This window comes from Alexandromys fortis, unplaced genomic scaffold, assembly GCF_014885135.2.
Source record: "Alexandromys fortis isolate MF-2015 unplaced genomic scaffold, M_Fortis_MF-2015_v1.1 scaffold_79, whole genome shotgun sequence".
Taxonomy (NCBI): Eukaryota; Metazoa; Chordata; class Mammalia; order Rodentia; family Cricetidae; genus Alexandromys; species Alexandromys fortis.
This window is the reverse complement of record NW_026067964.1, coordinates 1952924-1978109: the sequence shown is the minus strand read 5'-3', so window position 1 is coordinate 1978109 and position 25186 is coordinate 1952924. Positions and strand designations below refer to the sequence as shown.

At 43.3% G+C, this 25186-nt stretch overlaps 1 protein-coding gene across 3 annotated transcripts in view; it reads right to left on the bottom strand.

The window, feature by feature from the left end:
• Arhgef28 (Rho guanine nucleotide exchange factor 28) overlaps positions 1-25186 on the bottom strand; it is a 298148-nt gene that overhangs the window by 230813 nt on the left and 42149 nt on the right. For all 3 annotated transcript variants that reach the window (XR_007593859.1, XM_050153817.1, XM_050153818.1), the window contains exon 2: positions 11588-11631. Coding sequence is in view for 2 of the 3 variants with exons in the window: in XM_050153817.1 (XP_050009774.1) it covers positions 11588-11631 (44 nt within the window). In the remaining variant the exon portion in view is untranslated. The remainder of the gene's footprint in view (positions 1-11587; positions 11632-25186) is intronic.

Genomic DNA, 25186 nt, shown 5'->3' with positions numbered 1-25186 from the left:
ATTAAAAAGTAGAATGGTGGCTCCCATGGGCTGTGGGGACTTGAGAATGCTGACGGTGCTTAATGGATAAGGAGTTCCAGATGGAGAAGAGGAAAAAGTCTCCGAGATGGACAGCAGGGATGGGTGTGCAACCATGTAAATGCAGTTAGTGCTGCTAAACTATGCTCAAAAATGGTTCAAATGGGGCCCATGGGGTGGCTCAGTTGGTAAAGTGTCGGGCACACAAGAATAAGGACCTAAGTTCAGATTCTTAGAAGCCATGTAGAAAAGATAGGCAGATTTATAATCCCAGAAGGAAAATTATAGGCATACACAGGAAGCAACTGAGAGATTAGGGGGAAGGGGTTGCTGGCAGTTGAATCTGGCAGAAACAGCAAGCCCCGGGTTCAGAAAGAGAAGGAGACTCTGTCTCAAAAATTCTAATGAAGTGTGACAGAAGAAGTCACCAATGTCAGCCTCTGGCCTCCTCTACACACACATGCATACCCATGCCCATGCACACACACAAATATATACACATGCATGCATCTCACAATAACACAAATGGCTAAAGTGTTAATGTCTGCATCAGAATAACAAAGCAAAAGTTTTGGTTTTTTAGACGATAATGAGCTATCCTATCTTCACAAGGATTCAAATAAATGGAATCTCTCAAATACGCACTGCCGATCAGAAGCAAAATGCTGTGACCACCCTGAAAAACAGCTGGCCATACCTTAGAGCATAGGCATGTAGTCACACAGCCCAGCAAACAGACTGCTGCAGATTTATGTCAAAGAGTTGCAGGTGACATCTGAGCAAAAGTTGATTAAAAAAAAAAACCTGACCATGGCAGCTTTATGTATGATAGCCCAAACCTGCAAGCAACCAAATGTCCTCCAGGGTCACAGGATGATACAAACTCACCTACTCATTCTACAGGACGCTAGCTAGCAAAAAGAACGAGGTGTGGATACCTGTGGCACATTGGCTACCTCTGGTGAGCATCGGGTTAGATGTAAAGGAAGGAAGTCTTGAAAGATCACATGCTGTATGTATGGTTCCATGCTATATAAAATTCTCAAGCAGGGCGGGGCGGCTTGCACCTTTAACCTTGGGAAGCAGAGGCAGGCAGATCTCTTATGAGTCTGAGGCCAGTCTGAAATACATTGTGAGTTTCCAGACCAGTCTTGGAAACCTGGTCTCAAAACAAATCCTAAGAATGAGAAAATTATAGACATGAAGATGAGGTATCAGTGATTGACAGCATTTATGGATAGTGGAAGAAAAGTAGAGAGGTCCTAAGTCCTCCTCCGTCCCCCTACTCCAACCAAAAAGGTCGTTCTGAAATCTCCCTCTCCCACTCCGTCTCCCTCTCCTTTTCCTACTCCCTCCTATCTCTCTCCTAGCCCCCCCCCCCCCCCCCCCGCCCCGCACACACTTGCTCTCCCTCTTCCTCTCCCCCACATGACATGTCACAGAACTTGACACAGGAGGACACAGATACAGACAGGTAGGCACAGGGGACCTGCACCATCCTCACTTCACCCTGTGGCCCTGTGGCAGCTGGAGGTGCAATGGCTTGTTTCATCTGAGATCCCACTTCCCTACCATCCTCTGGCCCAGCCAACACACACACCCTCCCTTAGCCACACCATCGCCTTGGACATTTTCCTGAGGTTCACCTGTTAGCTAAAGCCGCCCTACGCAAGCTGCTCTGAGAAGTACCCCCTAAACTCCCAGTGGTTTCAGAAGCGAATTCAGGGTGTATCTGCCCAGCCCTTTGTCCCAATGACCATGACGAACACTCTCAGTAATGGATTCCCTAATTGCGAAGCCTCTAGGGCAGGACAGCCCATTTTCCCTTCGTCTGTAAAGCTGGAATCCCAAAGGGACAGTCCCCAAAGTGAGGAATGAAGTCTTGGGGATCTGGCTCATAAGTCTGTCTCCCAGACCTTGGGGGAGGACCCTGAGCACTGTATCTACCACTGTCGTCTTCCTTGGTCTGCAACAACAGGCAGCTTCCTAACCTGCACAAGGCTGGGGTGGTCCCCAGATGCCATCAGAAGACAACACTCCAGGGTGGGAAATCAGCTGGTAACCTGGTATTTGTTCAGAGTGTACAGTGAGAATTACATTACAGGAAAAAAATTTAAATTATTCTCTGAGGTGGTAGGGGTGGTGGGGGCAGGGGTAAGAGTGGACATTTCAATGGCCATTAGTAATGTTTGCTTCCTCTCCACGCACTTCCCCCCAGACACTCCTCTTCCTGCCGAGTGGCCCTGGAATGTCTGAGGGCATAGCCATACCTAGACAAGAAGCCATTGAATTAGGATGGTTTAACCTATGGAGTTTGCCGGCTTTCCTAATTTCTAATTTCTCGTTAGCAACCCTCACTTCCTAGCTAGCCTGGTGCTTGTAACTTCATTCTCCTTTTCCGAAAGAGCCCTTCGGGAGGTCCAGGCTCATCATCCATTCCCACCTGTAACTCACTAAGTGCCTGGCATGCCCGGCCTACCCAGTGAATTAATGGAAGCACCAGTGTCACTGCAGACACCTAGCATCGCTGACGACAATCAGCAACCTATGGTTCTCAGGAAATAGCTAAGGAGAAAACAATTTGTAAGACACCACACAATACCCTAAACCAGCAAGGTAGCAGCTCAGTTTTTTCCAGGGTTGTATAGCAAAATGAATATGGATATTGGGAGATATTACTGAAGAACGCTAAAAGCTGTTGTGTGCACATGGGGATCGAGAGAAGGCTCAGCAGTTAATGTCTCTGCTCTTCCAGACTTTGCTTCCTTGAATCCACACTTGCCCCAGAGGATCTGACACTCTCTTCTGACTTCTGTAGGTGCCTGCATTTGTATGACATAGGTGCACACACACACACAAACACACACATATAAATGTTTAAAAATCTTTCTTTTGTGTGCACGTGACATGGCTTATGAAGACTCTTTCGTGGGTCAGAGGATGCTGCAAGAATCTGTTAGGGGAGGTTAAGTTTCTGGACCTGCTACTTCAACAGAACATCTTCTCTCAAGATTTCTAGTCCTCAACAAGGCTCTGATACCTCACAAAAGGTATACACGAAGTGCCCAGAAATATAGTCAAGTCTCAGACTCCGTGACATATCTCTCCCAACCACCAGGTTTGCTGACACAATTACAGCCCCCTCCTGACTGACCCACCCGAGTCCTTCTGTGTCCCTGGAATACAAAAGCAAATCAAGACAGTGAGTATCATTGTCGAGGAAAGAAGTGGGCAGCCCCAGGAGCAGGAGGCCCTACGGATGTGTCAACTGCAAGGACATAGGAAGGCTCAGAAAAATGTCCTCCCGTGGGATTCTAGGAGACTGGTGCTTGGCAACAAAAATCAGGAAGCTGGAAAGGGGGCTACTTGAGAAAGAAACTTGAAAAATGCTTTCAAAAAAAATCACCATCTGGGTTTTAAGTCAAGGATGGATAACTAAGTGATAATGGCAAACAGACTGAGGAAAAAGAAGAGGCGGCTGGAGCGGAGGGCAGGGCGAGAAGGCCACACGTGGGGGTGTATTTAAGGATGAGCCATAATAGAATACAAGCAGAAGCACTGGCCTAGCAGGAGAGAAGGGACTCTGGAGAAAGCCACACAATTAGAGCAGGAAACTGTTCACACACAGCCTTGGGACACTGGCATGGGAGTAGCAGGAGGTCAGAGAGCCCCCCTCCCCCAAAGAGTCACTTTTCAACATAAATCAGAACACAAATCCTCCGTGGAGCCCACACCCACAACTCCAGCTACCTCGTGATCTGGCCCCGCCCACCCCTAACCTGTCACCTACCTTCCTCTCCGAGCACCCACCACACAAGCCTTCTGTTGCCCCTCTGATACGGGAAGTTCCTGCCCTCTCCCTGGACTCTTCTTGGGCCTTCTGATTCCCCTATTTAGCACACACTGCACGGTTCACTCTAGTCACACGCCCGTGTGTGCATGTATGCACACACGCAGAGACACACACCACTCTCCAGCACAGCAACACACTGCTCTAGCACAACCTTGTGCTACTCGAACACACATCACAACCTGGAATTTTAACTTTTGTTGGTCTGCCTTCCCCCATTTCCTAGGCTAGGGGAAGGCAAGGGTCTGGGGCCTCTTTTCTTGATCTCTGATATCACAGTACATGGAGCCAAATGAAGACTTACGACGGAGGGGGAAACCGTAAATGTATGACCTTTCTAAGATTGGCTTCAATTGGAACAAGAGGAAAGCCAGACTGCATGAAGTTCTGGAGAGGCAGTCTTAAGACAACTTCTCTGAACCACACACACCCAGGTGTGTGTGTGGAGGTCTATGGGGAGGGTGGGGAGGTGCATAACTGTATCCATGTCTTCCAAAGCTGACTTTCTAGAACACCTAAATAAAACACTCTGACCATATCTCATTTCAATTCTTCTACCAAGGTTCTCACTGTCGAGACTTAAATCACCAGGCCTGAGATATCCCCTTAGAAAGAGTTTATGTTTAAGAACAAAATGTAAAAGCTAATTGTGCAAGATGGTCCCTCGGGTAGAGGCACCTGCCATCAACCCTGATGACCCGAGTTCCGACTTGGAAAGCCACAGAGTGGAAGTAGGTAGCCAGCTCCTGCATGTCCTCTGACTCCCATACACACATATGACATGTGCTCCCGCGTCCATGTGTATACACAGGGATGCACACACACATGAAGAAGTAATCAGATGCAATAAAAAATCAAGTCAGTTACTTCAAATTATTTACTGAAAACGCAAAGGTTCACATCACCCCAAATCATGAGATGGTCACTGAAATCAGGGAAGTGAAGTGATGCAGACTTAAGAACACTTGGTTATATAGCCCCAAAAGCTTTCCAGACACTGCAGGGATGGGCAGAGTGGCCGCTGACCCGGCAGGATAAAATAGTCCTCGTGGTCTTGTTTGCTCTGTGGCTACACTGTACCACCTTGGAATTTGTCTCCTCTGAAAGCAAGAAGGTGAAAAGAGAAACAGATTTAAAAAAAAAAAAAAAAAAGCCAAACAGATACAAACAGAGAGAGTGGGAAAAGCTGAGAACAAGAGCTGTTAGAAGCCGGCCAACTTCAGCAAGCCTGGCTTCAACAACACTGGCAGAGATTCCCAACAGCTGGCAACGAGTAGGAGGATGCTCAAGCGCCTTGTCTAAGTCAGGACACAGACGGTGTTGCCGCCACATTTGCAGAGAACAAACTCACACAAAGCGAACATGTGGCCCAGAGGCTGACTCCAGGAGGGGCTCCTCCTGATTACATTTTCTAAGCCAGAAATAGCTGCACATGTTAGAAAAGACACCATCGCCTCCACACCCTGACCCCACATACCTCACTTCAGTCTTCCCCAGAAGCCAGGGGAGAGGAGTGCCCAGAAGCGCCACAGTGCTCAGAAGCCCTGTTTATTTTGGAGTTTGTATAGAGTTGAAGCTAGTGGAAGGTTCTATCGGGTTTCTAAGTCAAAGCTTTTGATCGAGTGTGCCAGTGGGTCTCTATTAATCTGTGTTTCTGGGGTATCAGATGATGGCTACTGGATCTGGGTTTCTATGAGCAAAGGAACTCTCAAAGGTCAGGACTTGCCTGGACATAGTTACCACTATCCTTAAGGACAGAAAAAAAAAGTGAGATACTTTAAGGACCAAGAAACGCTGAGATTTTCATACTATAAAGTTCAAGGGAGATGGCAGGGCAGGAATGGCCCAAATAGCGCCCTTGAGTGCCCAAGAAAATGGAGTTCTAGTGATTGAGCAATGGTACAGTCACTGTAATTTATCAACCACTAAGGTGGAAAAATCCCAAACTCACTGAGAGATCGGCCACTAACAAATGCTAAGCAAATACATGATATGGTTTCTAGCACAGAATCTGCCAAAGCCATGCACAGTGCCGAGACGGCAGAGCCAACATGGCGGAGCAAATCACCCCATGTAGGAGCTTTAACTTCCGCATCAGCAAAGTGACAGAGACTGGTCAATAGCCTCCAAGATGTCCTCACAAAGACTACCCAATGATGTGGTCAAGCAAGGCCAGTCAAGGGTGTTCAGGGTCATGAGAGGCCAGTCATGGGGGATGCAGAGCTACAGACAGAGAAAGGGCAGGCCTCAGGGCAGGATTTCCTTCAGCAGGAACCAGAAGTTGGTGGGCCTCTGCGGGAGTCCGGAAAGAGATGTCTGCCTGGTGATACCAGAACAAAGCCACCAAGTCACTTACTGCCTCAATAGGAAACTTCTTCCCAGAGCTAGGAAAAGGCCTGGGACTTAAACAGTCCAACCAGACAACCTGAGACCTGTCCTCAGACTCCCAAAAGAAGGCCAAGACCCAGGGAGTGTGCTCAGTCAAATATATATAATATACATAAATCAGAAGACCCAACTCTTGGAAAGGCTGATGGAGGAGGAATTAAATCAGGCACCTAATGCATGGATCAAGTCTCCAAACACCAGATTATAACTTTATTTAGGACACTCAATGATCCCAGAACAACCAGCATCCCTCGGTAGAATCCTGAGACTGCAATAAAATGATAATAAAAACATAACACATGGCAGGACTAGAGGATTGACTTAGATCCAGCTGATAATGAGCTACAGCAAGAACTCCACTGTACACCAGTACACAACATGCAACCCTCGGAGAAACAAGCGCATCCTTCTCGGCAGAGTCCACCAGCACATGTCAGAAAGGGAGCTGACAGTGTGAGTCCCCACCTCTGCAGATGCTGCAAAAATCTCCCGGGATTGACCAGAAAAAGGAAAAATAAAGTTTTTCGTTCCTATGAATGTGAGGTTAAAAAAAAACCAACACACTATTTTGAAAAATAAAAATGAGACAATAAATCCCAATTTTATTATTATCACAATTATTAAGGCTAAGCTTCTAGACATTAAGTATATCTGAAAATTGCTGACTAAAATGTGAATTCTTACCTCTCATTTACAACCCAGTTCCATGCCTGTGTAATTATGCATTGCATCAATGCGTCCCATTTGCTTAGCAAGACTGACTTTCTGGAATCTAAAGGTAAGGCAGTCTCTAGTTGTCATATGGATTTTTCGTATGTGTGTGGAATGTATCTGTCACCATTTCCCTCTCTTGTCACCCATCTGCCTCCTACTGGTCCCCTACTACAAAAATGGAACTAGAGAACAGTCCATTGGTGCCACTCTCGACATATACCAGAAGGTAAGACACCCGCCCACCATGTTCACGTCGCAGTATCACCAGAGCCAAGAAACAGTACCAGCTCAGGTTCCCATTAACATGGAAAATGTTTAAGATGTGGTGTACATTTAAAATGGAGCAATAGTCAGCCATGAAGAAGAATGAAATTACATCAAACTAGAAGTCAATATATTAAGTAAAGTACACCAGACTCAGGAAAGCAGATATCCATCCATATTTTCTCTCTTGCATAGAGATAAGTATTCGAAGAGTTAAAAGAGTCTATAGTCTATAATCTATAAACACTGTAGATTGGCTGCCTGCCTTTTAATGCACACCTTTCCAGGCTTACCCATTCCTGAGCCTCACCTCTGCTAGCTTGAAACCCCACCACCACACACCACAACACCCACTGATGATTCAAGATGAACATGAAGCCCAGACCATCGTCAAGACTACAGCAGAGAACAAAGAGCCTGGCTTTGCAGACCTGCTGCTTGAGGGCCCTTCACCCACAGATGCGGGAAGCTGTGCCAAGGCTGCAAATTGGATTTGCAATGCCTACATCCCAACTCTATGCAAATCAGCATTGGAGACGCTCACCCAGCTTGCCAGTCTTACCAGGCTGCGTCTCCAGGGTCTGTTTCTCTTCTCTCATGATAGGGCTCAGTGGACCACCACGCTTTACTGCATTTAAAAACTAAAGTGAGTCTGTGGTTAAGCTTAGGACTATCCTGACATCATTAAGACTAGAGCAACCCAGCTTCCTAAAGATAAGCAAACAGAAAGGAGCCCCGAAGTCTATAACAAAAGATACAACGGCACCCATATTTCCTTCTGAAATAGATTCCTAGTAGAATAGGAAAACAATTTTATGTCCTTTCTTTGTGAAAAAAGAAAATACAAAAGATTACCTCTACAGAGTTGTGAACACAAGGTGGCCAGCATAGCATGAAAATGCTATGTGGACGCTAAAAACAGAAGCTAAAATTGTGCTGGCAAGAAGGAAAAAGAGAGAAAGTAGACACAACAAAAATATCATTAAGTCGAAAACGTGCTTCCATAGTTCAGCTCCCGTCTCCCCAAAAGACAAAACAATCCAGCCTGGATTCTGTTCTATACCGAAAAGAATAATACTGGCAGACACAAAAGAAGAAAGTTTTAGAAAGACCACAACTGAAGGTTTCCCTCGTGGATCCAAACAAAATGATGGGGAATTTCAAACATATTTATATCCACAGATAACCTGGAGTTATACAAACATTTCTCTACCATCTTTACAAAGACATTTCTCCATAGTGATACCAAAACAGAAACATACAGGCATTTTAACCATCAGAACACCACAAGGACTCAGTCAAATCAACCCAGTCAAAGGAATCAGAAGTCCTTGTAAGACGCACTTGGACGAGGTACTTTATTCTGAGCTATGAGCAGAGGTCAGGGAATAGTTTCCACCAACATTTCGCCTTCTGGAATTATTAAATTATCCAGATGATCTAATTTTCCCTAAGGCAAATCTCATATATTGGTTTATTTTTAAAAAGACTGCTACAGTGAATAAAATTTAAATTTTCATTTGAAAAATACTAACGCCTGAAAGGCATTAGTAAAAATAAAACAATTATTAGTAAAATCAAAAGTATATAGTATTATTGTATAATTTAAGACAACATCCCAATCTGTTATGAGTTCTTCACATTTTATGGTGGGGGTGGGCTACCTTAATTATAAAGTTTACCAGGGTTATTATTTCCCCGAGAACCACTTTAAACAACTGAGATTGTCAAAACTACGTGAAAAGCATAAATAATTAAGAGATAGGATGCCTCACAGTCAAGAGGCCAACACTAAAGCACTGAAGTAAATGCTGAAAGGGCTTGAGATTAAATCCATCACAGATACAGATGGACCCCAGAAGAACACACAGCAAACTGTCAATGGTACTTAGAACTCACAATGAGATTAAACACCAGGCTTCCAATTTGCTTGGCTTACTTTAGTTCTAATTTGTACAGTGTATGTACAAAATACAACACACATGAATTAAAAAATGATTATAAGGGTTTATATACTGAAATACAGTGAACTAGGAAAAGCCAGAGATGAAGACATTCACCCCCTGACATCCACAGTGTACTGGTTCCAGGTACCATTGTGGATTCCCAAATCCACAGATGCTCAACACTTCACATAAAGTAGCATCACACTTGAGCATTTGCATGTACACCCCCCCACATCCTCCCTGGTGCTTTTAATCTTCTCTAGATTATTTTTAATTCCTAATTTAACAAAACACTATGGAGATAAAGGCTATGCTTTATTTTGCAGGGAACAATGCCAAGAAAAGGCTCTGCATATGTTCAAAACAGATACATTTTTCCTCCAAACATATATGATAACTGTATTTACAAACATCCGATGAGAGACCAGTGATGAGACGCTCCCCCGGGATACAGGAACGAACTGTAGCACGGGTTCTATGTCTGTACCCATGCATTTTGCACATTTGCTGGGACTTGGTTTAACCATAGTTTCCATTGCAACATATGCTACTGGCTTCTTATTGAGGCCAAGTAGCAGTCTGCAATGATTCTGACATAAAATATTAAGTGAAAATAGCAGGACACAGCATAGATGTGTAATTATAGACAGAGCTAGGAAGAGTCGGCCATTTTAAACGTATTTAACGTACTACCTCTAATCTAGGATACCATTAGTTACAATATGCATTTCATAGCTCGTGAAAAATGCCATGTTTTGTTACATAGAACCACAGTCATCAAATGAGTTCTTCTAAAATTAATTTATGCACATATTTTATCGTTTATCACAGAGATCTTTTCGTGTCTTTCTGTGTACACAATGGCTTTGTCTCCTAAAGGCAGCTCAGAGTGAAATAATTTTGGAATCAATTATTTCATGCAGCATGCACTGAAATGACAATAATATAAACCACTGTGACCAAGATCACAGATACAGAGGGAGAGAATCTGCCAAGACAGAGTGAAGGCCAGGATGGAGCTTCTGAAATAAAAGGGGGAGAAAATCGTACCTTAGAACTGAGGGCACAGTAACATTTTAATACAAAAACTATACTCTTTTTTTTTTTTTTAGTGAGGCTGTGGCTTATTTTCTTAATCCTACTTGGCATTTTCTTGTGTTTTAATTAGTATACTTTTAACAATTCAAAAGAGTTCTCTAAGTGAATGCTTACTTGGGTCAATTAAACATCTTGTCCCTCAGACAAGTGTATTAGTTCTTCTCCTGCTCTGTCCTGGCCAGAGCTATGTTCATGGTAGCTACGGCAGGAGAATGGCAAGAACCAGATTCTGTGATTGCATAACATGATACAGCTTGGAATTTGTCTGTTTGGGGATGAAGAGGGAGAAGATGAGATCAGTGCAGGAAAGAAGTCACGTGGTCAGCAGCAAGGAGGCTGGGGAGGTTTTCAGTTTGGTCTTGGGCTTATCTTTTTTTTTTTAAAGATTATTTAATTATAGCAGGACCCAAAGGATATTTAATAACCCGCACAACACAATCTGGAGAGAAAACTACAGACCCTAGAGTAACTCAGTAGTCAGAAATCTATTCATTTTATTACTGTGTCGTCTTCCAGGGAATACTGTGGTCTACGTAGTGTGTGCGGAGGGAGAGAGAAACGAGAGAAGGTAGGAGGGTGTACTAGCTGAGCAGTGAGGTCTACGTGGTAGATGAATATATCAATATTTTTATTAATTGAGGTTTCTGATTAAATTTTTCTGGCTCCTTAGTATTCTGCTCCAAACCACAATTTCATCCACACACACAATCCATATCCTCTGCCCACACCCATCTCCGAGGAAGGAGGCAGAGAGGGTGTCATTTTGTGATTGGCTTAGATTATATCGCTACCATTCTCAGAAATAAGCCAGAGGCATGTGGAAAACATCTGTCCCCTGCCTGCCACTTCACCACACACCTTACATTTGCTGTCTAAATTACTATTTCATGTTCAAAGCTAAAACCACTATCAGCAAGGCATACCTCCAAAATATAAAATAAAATAAAATAAAATAAAATAAAATAAAATAAAATAAAATAAAAGGCAAGCCTCCAAGGCACACTTGCTATTATCAGAAAATTACCATGAAATAAAGGGCCCGAAAATTCCTCCTAAAAGTAAACCAAATGAGTTGGAAATCATGTAGCTTTTCAACAAGTACTGAGTGAAAGATAGTAGAACTCTAGATTTTGGAAAGAGGAGCTAGGCCATTTTAAAAAGCAATACCAAAACACATAATTTAGACGGCAATGCTGTGTGTGTTCTGAAAAAGCCTCCACTCCATAGTAAGTAAAACATTCTCCCTGTCTTCAATCACAGGTTTGAAATTAGGAAAAGGCTACTTGGACCTAAATGCTCAGGGACTTACGTAAAGAGGCACTTCGCTGCAGCTCAACTCCATGGCTCCTGCATCTGTAATGGAAACAAGACAAGCGTTATGGCGGGAAGCCTGTTACCAGCCCTTAGAGTCCTCTGGGGCCCACGTTTCAGTGTCAACATTACGGAGGAAGGAGTACAATAATTAAGAAAGATACAGAGATTATATGTGCATGAGTGCACGTGCGCGCACGCACACACTCACACACACACATACACACACACATATGATGGGCAGGGTTGTAGATCAGGGGTGGAGCACATGCCTCGCCTATACCAAGGCCTGGAGTCCATTCCCAACCATCCCCTTTAAGAAGGAATATAGAAAAGAGTCATTCTGTTATACAAAATTATTCTCCCCAAGAAAACAGAAAGGCAGCCCTTCAAAAACTTAAACATAGGCTCAGTAATTTGATATCTAAGAGTATACACAAAAGAATTGAAAATGGACTTAAAGGAGTCAGCAATTCTATTCACAAGAGTCAAAGTGGGGAAGCAACCTGAACACCCAGTAGCCTGTCCACAGACAATCAAAATGCAACAGACATATGCAATAGAATCATATTCTTCCACATGCTGCAACATGAAGGGGACTGAAGGATTTTGTGCGAAGAAAAACAAGCCAATTGCAAAAGAAAAATACTGTTGTCATTCCACTTATATGAGGTATCTAACTGAGTAAATTCATAGAGACAGAAAGCAGAATACAAGTTACCAAGGCCTGGAACTGCTGTTCAGTAGATGCACGACTTTTATAAAAACACAGCCCTGAAGATGGATGCCCGTGATATTACACAGTGCAAATGTGCTTACTGCAGTTGAATCACATGTTCAAAATGGAACAAATGATAGATCTTATATATATCTCACTATAACACAAAGACATAAGTTACATACAGTATGTATCTGAGGCAAAATAATAAGTATCTGGAAAAAGTATTCCAATTATGTGTGTAATGACATATATGATGTATATACATGCATGATGGAGGTGGGTCTTGTAATAATAAAGAAACTGCCTCGGCCCTCATAGGACAGAAAATTAGGTAGGCGGAGCAGACAGAAGAGAATGCTGGGAAAAAGAAGCTTAGTAGAGGAGTTGCCATGATTCTCCCGCTCCAGACAGACACAGGTTAAGATCCTCCCTGGTAAGCCAGCTCGTGGGCTACACAGAATATTAGAAATGGGTTAGAACAATATATAAGAGCTAGCCAATAAGAAGCTGGAACTAGCCGGGCCAGGCAGTGTTTGAAAGAATACAGTTTCCATGTAATTATTTCGGGCATAAGCTAGCCATGCGGGCGGCCGGGTGCCTGGGACGCAGCCCCGCCGCTCCTAATTCAACACATGCATACATACATACATATATAGTCTCACCTTTATTATTTCAGATTAGTTTTTACACATACGTAAATCCCATCACTTCAAATACTCCAGTAACTATCCCAGAATTGGGAGTATTTCCAAAAGCCAGAGGCGCAACACAAGCGTTAGGAAAACTTGGTGGTAACTCACCCTTGTCTTACAGGCTGCTATAAGGTCTCAATCTACTTTTGCCCAGATAACACAGAGAGCATAAGACCATTCTTGACTCTCTGACACAGAGGCCAAAGGTTCTGCCCACAGGATTGCAATGGGGTGCAGCCCACCAGCAAGCTAACCAACTTTTCTACCAGTTGCCCGAAGCTCCATCTGCCGGTGCCTATCTCTTTAAAAACGGTGCACAGGGGTGTCTATGAGCAGACAGGTGGACAAATGAACTGTGGCGTGTCCATACAATGGAATGTCATTCCACCTGAAAAAGGAAGGAACACATGCCACAGCCTGGATGACTCCCAGCAGCTCGTCCCCAGCGAGATGAGCCAAACAGAAAGAGCAATGCCGCATGGTTCCAGTAATACAGGAAGAAAAGAGCCAAAGGTGGTTTCCGTGAGCAAGGAGGGGAGATTGTTTTGTTTAATAGACTTAATAGATGCCGAGTTTCAGGTTTTACACAGTGAACGCTGTCCTGCAAAGGATAATGGTAATGGAGAATAATAGTGTGCTTAATTCTCCCAAGCTGTGCACACACACATGCTCACACACATGCTCACATACACAGAATAAAAACAGTCTCAAAATAGCACCTAGATGCTGGCTTTCTGATTAATCAAAGACCCACCATCATTCACTGACCATTTTCTGTGGTCCACCAAAGGGGAGGGAAGGTGGCCCAGCCCCAGACGCTTCAGCTGAACAAAGACAATTAAAAGCTGGGCAAAGTACAAAATGGATCACATGGAAATTCTGAAGAGGACAGACAAGGGGCATCATCACTGCCTCCCTCACCCCGAAGCTGCACCACTGCCCACTGCCAACTCTAGGTTCTATTCGCTGGCTCTGGGCTTTGGACCACAGCTCCACTATACAGCTCTGGGGAGCTCCAGGAATGGGGGGCACATTGCAGTCTGAATGGTAACATTTAGTATATTAATTCCCAGAGGGTACACTTGGCAAGGAAGAATTTGAAAAGCTCTATTTTTATTAAGTTTGTCTAAAGGCACCCAAATTAAACGTCCTAATGCTTCATACACATTCTAGCATAGAAACATCTTGGGTCCCAAGTCACATGGTCATCTTAAGAGACAGCCAACATGGTGGGGGCAAGCCAAGGATGGACTACAGGGTGTTTCTTAGCCCTGTTCTCAACCCAGCATGCCCTGTGCAGCCTCATGTGAACCCAGCGGAGTGGGCTCCTGGATGATAATCTACTTCTGGCAAAACTAACTTCCCAAGCTAGACCAGTGACTTCCAGAGTCTGGGAAAGACATCCCATGAAAGATAATACTAACAAGAAAATAACAGAATAGGCTTAGTATGAATTCCTAATAGAAACTGTTCATCAGTTCCTAGCAGAAAATCCAAATAATGTGCAACTCAAGAGCCCTGACAAAAGGAGGATTCCAAACTCCAAATTATCTTTTTGGTGGTGGTGGTGGTTTTCTGAGACAGGGTTTCTCTGGGTAGCCCTGGCTGTTGCTCTGTAGACCAGGTAGGCTTTGAACTCAAGAGATCCACCTACCTCTGCCTTCCAAGTGCTGGGATTAAAGGCCAGTGCCAGCACAGCCCGGCCAAACAGCAAATCATCAAGACAGGCTTTGAAAGCTGGATTCATGGGCATTAGGAGTGACCCTGACCTGGGTGGATTTTGTCTGTTAATAAAATACACCAAAAAGGAAGTAGTCCAAGGGGTATGTGAAGAGATAAGAATGGACGTAATTATGATCAATATTCAAAATACATTGTACATATATATGAATATGTCAAAAATATTGCATGTGCACACAGGGGTTGGGTAGGTGGGTGTGCACACATGCACATGCAACCATTATTGCCAGCAGAGTGTTAATCCGCTATCCCATTCAATATGACTCAATAGTCAGTGTTGGTTCAAACTTTGAGTGTCTGAACCCGAATAGTTTATTTAGGCAAATTTAGGCACAGCACAATTTGGTAAGAAAATTTTCCTTGTGATAATTCACTCAATTCTGTGTGCACAGTAAAGTTTAAAACATGACTACACTGAAACTCTTTGCAAAGAACATGTGGCATCTTCCATAAAGATGGGTTCTACAGACAGACTAAGAAAACCAAGCTCATGGTAACGGTCTTGGGGAGGATGGTCACCAGGCTATTACCACATCTACTCCTGGCCTTCTGGGCAGAAATCATCTCTCTCCCTTTGAAGAGACAACCCAACTCTGCATGTTTAACATTCCAGGTTCCCCTAGCGCTTATCTGGGAGTGCAAGGACCTTTTTAGATATGTTTTAAAATACATGTATACCAAAAGAACCACAGAACTGTTTTTGGTGAGAATGTGAAGATATATTCTGAAAAGCAAATTGCTTCTTTAACAAGAAGAACTATTAATAATAATAAAACTAGCCATGAATAAGACAGCAGCTCTGACAAAGGTGTTTGTTTGGTTCTGGGGAGGTAGGAAGACATGCACATGTATGTGCAGGTGCACAGAGGCCAGAGGGATACTTCCATCACTCTCGACCTCATCACTTTCAGACAGTCCCTTACTGAACTGGAAGCCTGCCTTTAGCATGGCCAGAGAGCTCCCAGGATTTACCTGGGATTACAGGCACAGGTGGCCATGCTGAACTCTTTATGTGAGCGCTAAGTAGTCAAATTCAGGTCCTAATGCTTGCACAGCAACTGCTCTTAGCCAATGAGCCATCCTCACGGCCATACGAGCCATCCTCATAACCAAATGATTCACCTTCACGGCCCCTGCTGAAGTCTAAAATGTGCCGCACCTGAGATCCATTCCCTTTGTCATTTGAGCGAGATGCTATAATGAAGAACTTGAAGCCAAAGGTGCGTAGACCTGCAGCCAGTCAGAACGGCTCATTTCACAGAAGTGTTTCAATGTGGTCAGATGTTTATAATTTCTATAGGAAGTAGTCATAAAAGCCATTACCACATTGAGAACCATGGGATCTATGGTGGCAGTGTACTTTCTATAGTTGTCAAACGTAAACATATATTACATATTTATATATGTAACAGAGGAATTCCAAACTTTCTGAGGTGGGAAGTATCTGTTTGTGTTAGCGTTTTCTTTGGGAGGAAGGACTGCAAACTCAAAAGACCTGTCCCTTCCAGAAAAAAGTAGTGCTCTAGTAAGTGGGGGGAAAAAAAGGAGAATGCATTCCAAAGGCTGCAGACAGTAGTTGTCGCAGTGAGGACATTTTGAAAATGATTATTTGGGCCACCTCCTCCTCCTCCAGGGTCTAGCCCAGAACATGGAACTAGAAAAGATCATATAAAGTGAGGTGGCCCAGACTCAGAAAGACAAATGTCACATGTCTCTCTCATCAGGGGCTCCTGGTTCCAAGTCCTCAGAGGTGAGACCACATGCTGGAGTGACCACAGAAACTAAGAATCTAAAAGAAGACTGTGGGCATGTTAGGGATGTAGGGTACAACTAGAAAGGAGAACAATAGAGAGGGTACAAGTGACCTGATTAGAGAAATGGGGGGGAGGGAAAATTATAACTAGGAAATAGTAGGGTGATAAACATAGGAGGAGGGAGGAGGCCAAAATACTAGTAAGAATGTCTGAGAAAGTCATACGGAATCATACTATTAACTACCTACCTTAAAAAGCATATGGTACACATGAGCCTGTGTACAAATATTCACATATTCTTAGCAAGGCAAAACTCCTGACAAGAGTCAAAGACTGAAGGACCCACCTCTACGTCCTGTGCCACCATAGATGTCCACTACTAACTCTTTATAGTAATATTGTCAAATATTATTTAGAACATGCAAAAGACTTAGGACCTTAGCCATCATTTATTTATCTGATGCCATCTGACTAATCTTTCTCTCCCCCACACCACACACCAAACATGAGAGACCCTCTTATGAGTCGTTGACCAGGGCTGTCTAATGGACTCCCGAAACATAGAGCCTACTGCCATTTCCCTTTGTTTACCCCCAAGAGGTGGAAGTTATGTCCCTATTGCTGAAGACACCATGTACTTCTGACACAGGGCTCAGTGCCTCTGAGTGGGAACTGACCTGAAGGCCTCCCCGCTGAGGACCAACTTTCCTGATACCAGAGAGCGCCATGTAAACTTCCAAAGGAGGGGACCAACCACCAGCCGTTCTGCCTAGCTATGACACCATGAGCCACAACAACTAACTGGTACAATAACACTAAGGGTTACTGGGAAGTCATGGATCTTGGAGAAGAACCGACAACTACCACATTGCTAAACCAGCAAGATCCCTAATATATTCTAAATATTTGTCTTTATACCCACAGACATGTAGTCCTACCCTCTCGTAAAGGAAATACCCCGTTGCAACAGACAGAGACCATTGCAGAAAGCTATAACCAATCAGAATGCAGAATTGTGGAGCCCAGTCCTTGTGAATACATCTGCAGAACAACCCTTGCACCTAACTAAGGCTTGGGAAACATTGCAAACAAGGGGGTAGAAAAATTAAAAAAGCCAGAGGATCAGAGCGTTTGCTAGAGGATTGTGTCTCCTAGACACAATGTCAGAAGTACAGGTGGTCTCACCAACATGGTGGCCTAAACATGAGCTGAACAAAGACAACCCCAATAGAGATCCCAAGGTGGACAGCGGAAAGATCATGAGGCTTCAACCCTACACAAAGAGCTACAGGCAACTAAGGGATGCTGAGACTGGGTCTTCCTCGGAGAAGAGCACACCAACTGGGTATCTAATACCGAACAGTTAGGCCTGAAAACATACACACAAGTACCATTATACAGAATGAGTAGGTCGTATTTAGGGAATATATATATATATATATATATATATAATTCATAAAAAAGACACAATGAATTTGAAAAAGAGCAAGAGGAATATGGGAGGGTCTGGAGGGAGGAAAGTAAAGGGAGAAATGGTGTAGTTATATTAAAATCTCAAAATTAAGAGGAATGTTTGTACACATGCCCACAGTTTGTAGAGTTCGGCACAAAGTGTGCTTTAAGTTTGCATTTTTGGTAGCCCTCAAATCTGCACTCCATAAATATTTGGAAAAAAAAATAGACTAAATCTATTTTTTATTAAAGCTTCCAAGAGGAGCATTTCCTAGCTTTCACGTTTAGTCTGTTTGATTTATACAATACCTGCTGGTGAGTTTGCAGAAGGAAAGGCAGCTGTCAGGGAAGGTGAGCATTTCTTGACCAACCCTCACAGAACTGGGGGCTAGGATCGAAACCTAAGTCTCTCAGTCTCAGGGCAGCGAGCACAGAAAGTCTTAGAAAAACTCTACACAAGGAACTATCTTCTCATCATCAAACACTTCAAACCTATTTCAGAGTAGACAGCAATGAGAAAGAAACAAAGGACTCAGAGCATCCGGCTGGTGTTTCACACTGCTGATTCTTAGGGAATAAACAAGGTTAATACAGAAACTTCCCTACCATGTTTAATCCTGATAACTCTTTCCATTTTTACACAGGCTATGGAATACGCACCGTTGTGTTGGCGTGGTGTGTAAGCAAGCACATAAACACATTAAATACAATACATGCTAACTCAAGTACATATTAGCATTTTGAAAATCTACTTTTAAAAAAACAGGCTTTCCCCATTGGTCAGGACTTCCTAGCAGCTTGCTTTCACATAGTCCAGGTGGGTACGGCTGATGGGGGTAAGATGCAGTTCTCCACTGCATGTGATCTGCACCCAGAGTGATGTGGTGGGTACATGTGACCTGCACCCAGGGTGAGGTGGTGGGTACATGTGACCTGCACTCAGGGCGAGGTAGTGCATGTGATCTGCACCCAGGACAAGGTGCACCTTCGCCTGGCACTGTGAGGGACCTGCTTTCTCCACATGTCTGTCTACGTGAAGCTATGGGAGACAGAGCTGGCTCAGCTTTGAGCTCAGCAGAACCATCTAGGCCCTGACAACATGTTACTGATTTTTCTACCTTCTGTTTGAAAACACGTATCTTATTTCTGCCAGCTCAACTTCTTGCTATTCAGTGTACCCATTTAAAAGCCACTCTGGTTAATATTAAATACATTTTCCGGATTTACCCTCTTTGACTCCTTAAGTAAAATAATCTTAAACCAAAATGTGTGACATTATTTTTTAAAAGATGGGTTTCCTTGACAGTTTTAATATTTTGCAAATGCCTTAGCTTAAATGCCTGGCTCTTGCTACAGTAGACATTGAACTGTTTTGTTTTTATATTTGTGTGTATGTGGTGTGTGACTGTATGAACACTTGAGTATATGAATAAGTTTGCACGCACACCATGATGCACAAACAAAGGTCACAGGACAACTTCACATGTTGGCCTCCACCTTCCACCTTGTTTAAGGCAGGGTCTGTGTGTATGTGAGTGTGTGTGTGTGGTGTGTGTGTGTGTGTGTGTGTGTGTGTGTGTGTGTGTGTGTGGTTTATTGCATATGCCATACCAGTGGACAGGTGGATTTCTGGGGACTCTCTTGTCTCCTCCCACCTCCCTAAAGGAGCTCTAGGACTATGTGGGGTCTGGGATTCAAATTTATGTCACTATGCTTGGGCAGCAAGTGCCTCACACACGGAACCATCTCCCCAGTCCTGAAACTGGTTCAAATAGACACCACATGAATTCTGAAAGAAATAACAGAGTCCCCTTCTTCATTTCAAATGCTTTCAAAACGTCTACTGTATTCCCTAAATGAGTTGTAGAGAAAATAATTTGAAAAAAAAAATATGGTCCATCCAATTCAACTGTCAAACTTCAAACTGGGTAATATTTTTAAAGTTTATTTCCCTTTAGGTTTTCTTCAGGTGAACTCCTCTTTCGTGGGGAGAGGCTCTGAGTCCTGCTCTCGCCTGGCTAACAAAGCTGAATCTCCTTCTATAGCAGTCTTTCTCAACCTCCCTAACACTGCGACCCTTTAATACAGTTCCTCATGTTGTGGCGAACTCCCCTCAACCCTAAAATTATTTTCATTGCTACTTCATAACTTTAATTTTGCTATTGTTATGAATCATAATGTAAATATCTGTGCTTTCCAGTGGTCTTAAGTGACCCTTGGGAAAGGGTCTTTCTACCCTCAAGAGCGTCACAACCCACAGGTTGAGAACCACTCTTCTATACCAAGCTTAACAATCAAGCAAGTCTGTATTTTGCGAAGCCAACTGTAGCTGTGCTTGTGCTTGGCCTTTAGCATCTCCCTGTACAAATGTCCTGTTCCAGCTCCTGCCCTGTTCCCAAGGCCTGATGCCCTCCTGTGACTTCTACATGGTTCATGCTCAAATCCTTAAAAAAAAAAAAAAAGAAAGAAAGAAAGAAAGAAAAGAAAAAAGAAAAAAATCAGACCACATTTTCTAAAAACATTTTTGGGAAAGTAAATGCCAAAATATTTCCAAAACTCTCCCGAAGACCAAAGGATGGTTTGGACTCTAGTCCATAGAATTTGTTTTCAAGTTTGTCTCCAGAAGCGGAAACAAATGTTACTAATGAGATACTAAATAGGCTCACATTACAGCAAATGGTTAATATCCGAAAGTCTTTGACTGCCACTTAACTCTAAAGAAAATTAGCAGTCCACTATAAGTAAGCTAACTTTGTAAAGTAGGAAAGGAAGTAAACATAGCATTCAGTTTGCAAGGAGAAAATCAGTTTCCCACTTCATGAAATTCCAGTCTTCTAACTCTTGTCCTCCAAATGAATACTCGTGGATGTGAAGTCATGACTTCATTGTTTGGGTGTGAGGATGTCTTGGGGGTAGGAGTGTTGGCTGGCTGTCTGTTTGCTTAGAGACAGGGTTTCACCATTTAGCCCTGCCTGGAGTTCACTCTTTAGGCCAGGCTGACCTCAGACTCACAAAGCTCCACCCACCTCTCTCTCCAACCTGCTACAAAGGCCTGCGACACCGCGCCCCTTAGAGCTAGATCTTCGACTTTGTCTTTGAACATCATCATCATCATCAACGCCTTTCAAACTCACGGCGACGGCCACTACAAATATTAGGAACTACACTGAGAAAGTTAACGTTATAGCAGACCCTGGGCTAGATACTTTATAAAGACGGCAGCCTGAAGAAGAATATACGGGAAACAAAAGCTTAAACATAAAAATATTCTACACATAACTTACAAAGTTATGTGCCCAATAAGCGGTGGCCTCCCCTCCTCCTCTGCCCCTCCCCTCCACTTAAACTATTATACTTCTGCAAAGCAACAAGCTTTTGGTCGTTCACGTGGTTTGGTTTGTTTTTGGTTTTGGTCTACCTGTGATTTGTGAATGATGTAATAAAATATAAATCAGTTTAAAACTCAAAAGGCTTTAAGGCATACATTTTTTTATAAAGTTGAGAAAAGCATCATTGGGGAACTGTTTAAGTTTTATACATGAAGCAATTTATCAATGAGAGCATGGTGGTACAGACCCACTGACAAGAAATACAGAAAAATCATAAGCCAGCAGCTTCAACCCTAATCATTTTAATACAAAAGGAATAAAAGTTAGTGTGTCCAACCAAATGACAGCCATAAACATGCTTAGAAAATTAAATATGGCAGCACAGATTTCGTGATGTGCAATCAATCACTTTAGGTAGAAGTATGCATGCACCATCCTCAGTCCTACACACACACACACACACACACACACACACACACACACGTGTGTGTGTTCATCTCAGATCAGTCTTTGGGTTAGCACAAAATCAAAAATGAAAAAAGGCAGCTTTTTAGATCCCACAGCAAATAGCAGAGCTGGTACCCAACTCAACTGTGACGCTAGTGGAGAAGGGACAAACAGTGTACTCTGGGCTATAAGGCCAAGTCCCCGAGACAGCCTTTGATGCCAGCACAATGGAAATGCGTAAGAAAAGAGCATTTAGGCATGAAGCTACTACCGAATAGACAATGCTGACTATATAAACCTGTCTCAGACTAGACTGATCTATCTGAGTCATGCAAGTCTCAGCAGTTGCAAGAGAAAAATTAGACTATTTCATGATCGCTAAGGATGTGTCTGAGGATTAAAGGAACAACACAGTAACTCTTCAATAGGCTCTCGTTAATGCAAACTAGTGGGAGGGGTGGAAATGGTGGGGGAAGAAGGAGAGCCAGTCGGTCTGAAATAGTGCAGCCTAAATTAGAGGATGTTTATAAAGTACAAAGAAGAGCAGGAGTTGGCCGCTAACAGAATGTTCCGCCAAGCCTGTCACACTCATTTGTATTTCTCAGGATTTATTTGCACATAGGCACAGTGATTAAGCCCTTTAAAAGCTTTTTCCAAATCCACTGAACTTTCACTGATTCTGGGAGTCTCGGTATACTGTTTATAGTCAACACAAAGCTCAATTATCATCCAAGCATCCCAAGAAAGATGCAACCTTTCAACACTTCAATTCCCTCCTTAGCAAGAACTCTCCGAAGTTCCTCTTGAATGCTCACCGTCAACCACTGTCATGGGTGGACTCTGGGTAAAGCACTCCGTAGCCTGTCCTGGGAGAGACACTAAAACATGTAAGACACTATGCCTGTCAAGGTGTCACAGTTCAATCCCCATGATAGGATGAGGCAGGAAGGTATCAGAAATGGGACCGGTGACTGAAGAAGGGGATGGCGGGAAGCCAGCATGAAGAGACAAGAGAACCTCAGATCGCAGCCAGCTGCTAAAACTAAAACTGGCAGGCAGGGCCACCCAAAGCTCATCCATTTGCTGATGTTTGAAAGTTTGGATTCAGTGAGAAAGACTGTTTTATTTATTTAACAGTTCTGTCTACAAAATGCAAAGAATCAACCTAGAGAAAGAGAAGACAAAAGACACATCCCTGTGAGAGGAAACATGAGGTAAGCGCGACATGAAGCCTTGCTAGGCAGCTTGCTGTGGCTCACTCTCATTTTACAAGCTAAAGAACCTCCATTTTTACCTTGGTGAAAATGAAGGTGACTTTTCCTGAGGTCTAATGTGGAATGTCTAGAAATTAATATGTTAATTAAGCCATGAGTTTGTAATGTACGGTCTATGGATAGACTTTATAGGGACATGAACTTCATGAAATTAATGTAAAATTTTGTTTATGAGTATTTTCTGACAAGAGTTTAAAGCTTACAATGGGTTCTCAGTGGTCCATTAGAACTGGGGGAAAAAAAAGACGAAAGTTCATGTTAGGAGACTAAATGGATGTAGTATGGGCCAGGGAAAGCTATTTGCCAAACACAGACCCAACAAGAAACTTTCAAACAACCTCACTGGCAAATATGCAAAGGACAGAGATTAACATTTTACTTGCAGAGAGTACACAGATGGCAATAAACACATGGCGAGATGCTCAACATCATTAGCCACTAGGCACATGCAGATTCAAACCACAGTAAGATCAGTACCTGTCATTCAACATGAATGACAAACAAAAAGAGTGCATGCCCAGGGGAGGATGGGAAAACCAGACCGCATTGCCGGTGGGATAGGAAAGGGTACAGGCATGAGGAAAGACATGGGGGGGACTCCGAAAACCTAAGCTCAGAAGTGTCATCAGCAAGGGCACTAACGGAGAAGTACAAATTCACATCCACAGAAGAACCCAGATATTTCACGGCAGCCCTGTTTATAACAGCCTTGAATTAGATGATCCCAGAAGTCCTTCCACAGCATGATAGTTCAGCTTAGAACAGCGCCATATACACACCAGAGAAACGCGGAGTGGGCCTCTTCTTTCCTGTGGGCTCTGCATTCATGCATCCTGCCAAACACAGACTGAATATGCAGGTGGACTTATAAAGGTTGCATATAGACTAAACTTGTACATATTTTTCCCAGATAATAAAATATTACTTGCCTAATGCTGATACCGTTTTAGGTATTATAAGTAATCTAGAGATGGGTTAAACTATATGGGAGGGGTCATATGGGCTATATGATAATGAAATGCATCTCTGTAAGACTTGAACATCCTCCAATTTAGTATTCATGGTAACTCCTAGGCCAATACCTACCCATGCAAAGGAACAACCATACACCATTTGTCAATACCAAGGGGGACAGTGGTGGCATGGATGAAGCTTCAGGAAGCGAGGTAGAGAAATGGCTTAACAATCCGGAGTACTTGCTCGAACTGAGAGCCTGATCCACTTTCCGGCGCCTTGTCAGGCAGCTCACAGCTGCCTCTAACCCCGGATCCAGGAGGACCTGACACCTCTTGCCCCCATAACCACCTGCACTCTGTGTGTCCCTCCACACAGATAGACAATCAATAGTAATGTAAATAAGACCTTAAAATTTTCAGGAAGTTATAGTGAGCTATAAATGCCCAACCCCCAAAAGTGGTAGATAATTACAATCCATACACAATATTTTGTCAAAGAAAAAAAATGTCATTCAGATGGTGACAGATCGGTGGTTACTGGGAGACAAAAACAGCTGTTGAGATGAAGATGTAGGAAGGTAACTATGACTACAGAAGGGGAAAACACAGCTGACGTTTTATAACCACTCAATGTCTTACATGATAGTGGGCTATATATAATGTCTTACATGATAGTGGGCTATATATAATGTCTTACATGATAGTGGGCTATATATAATGTCTTACATGATAGTGGGCACATGAACTTACACGGGTGACAAGATGAAACAGCATAGACACTGAAAACACACGCTGACTCATGGGAGAAAAAATGGACAGCCTGGAGAGAGAGAAGAAGCTTAGTACAGTGCCTGTGGAGGCCAGGAGAGGGCATCAGATTCCCCTGGAGCTGGATTACAGGAGGTTGTGAGCCAGGTGACATGGGCGCTGGGAACTGAACTCGGGTCCTCTGTGAGAAGAACAAGTGCTCAATATTGGGCCATCTCTCCAGCCCCTGATTAAGATACTAATAATATAATTTTGTGAGCCACTGGCCTGCAGAGAAATCGAGCAGCATATAGAAAAGACCTCCCATTGTTTCTGACAGATGTATGGAAATGCACAACTGTCTCAACCAAAATTCCAAGCAAAACAATCTTATCAGAGATAATGCATCGTAATCATTTTCTCCTTTTTGTGGTAGCTAAAATAGCGCTCTCCTCTCTCTCTCTCTCTCTCTCTCTCTCTCTCTC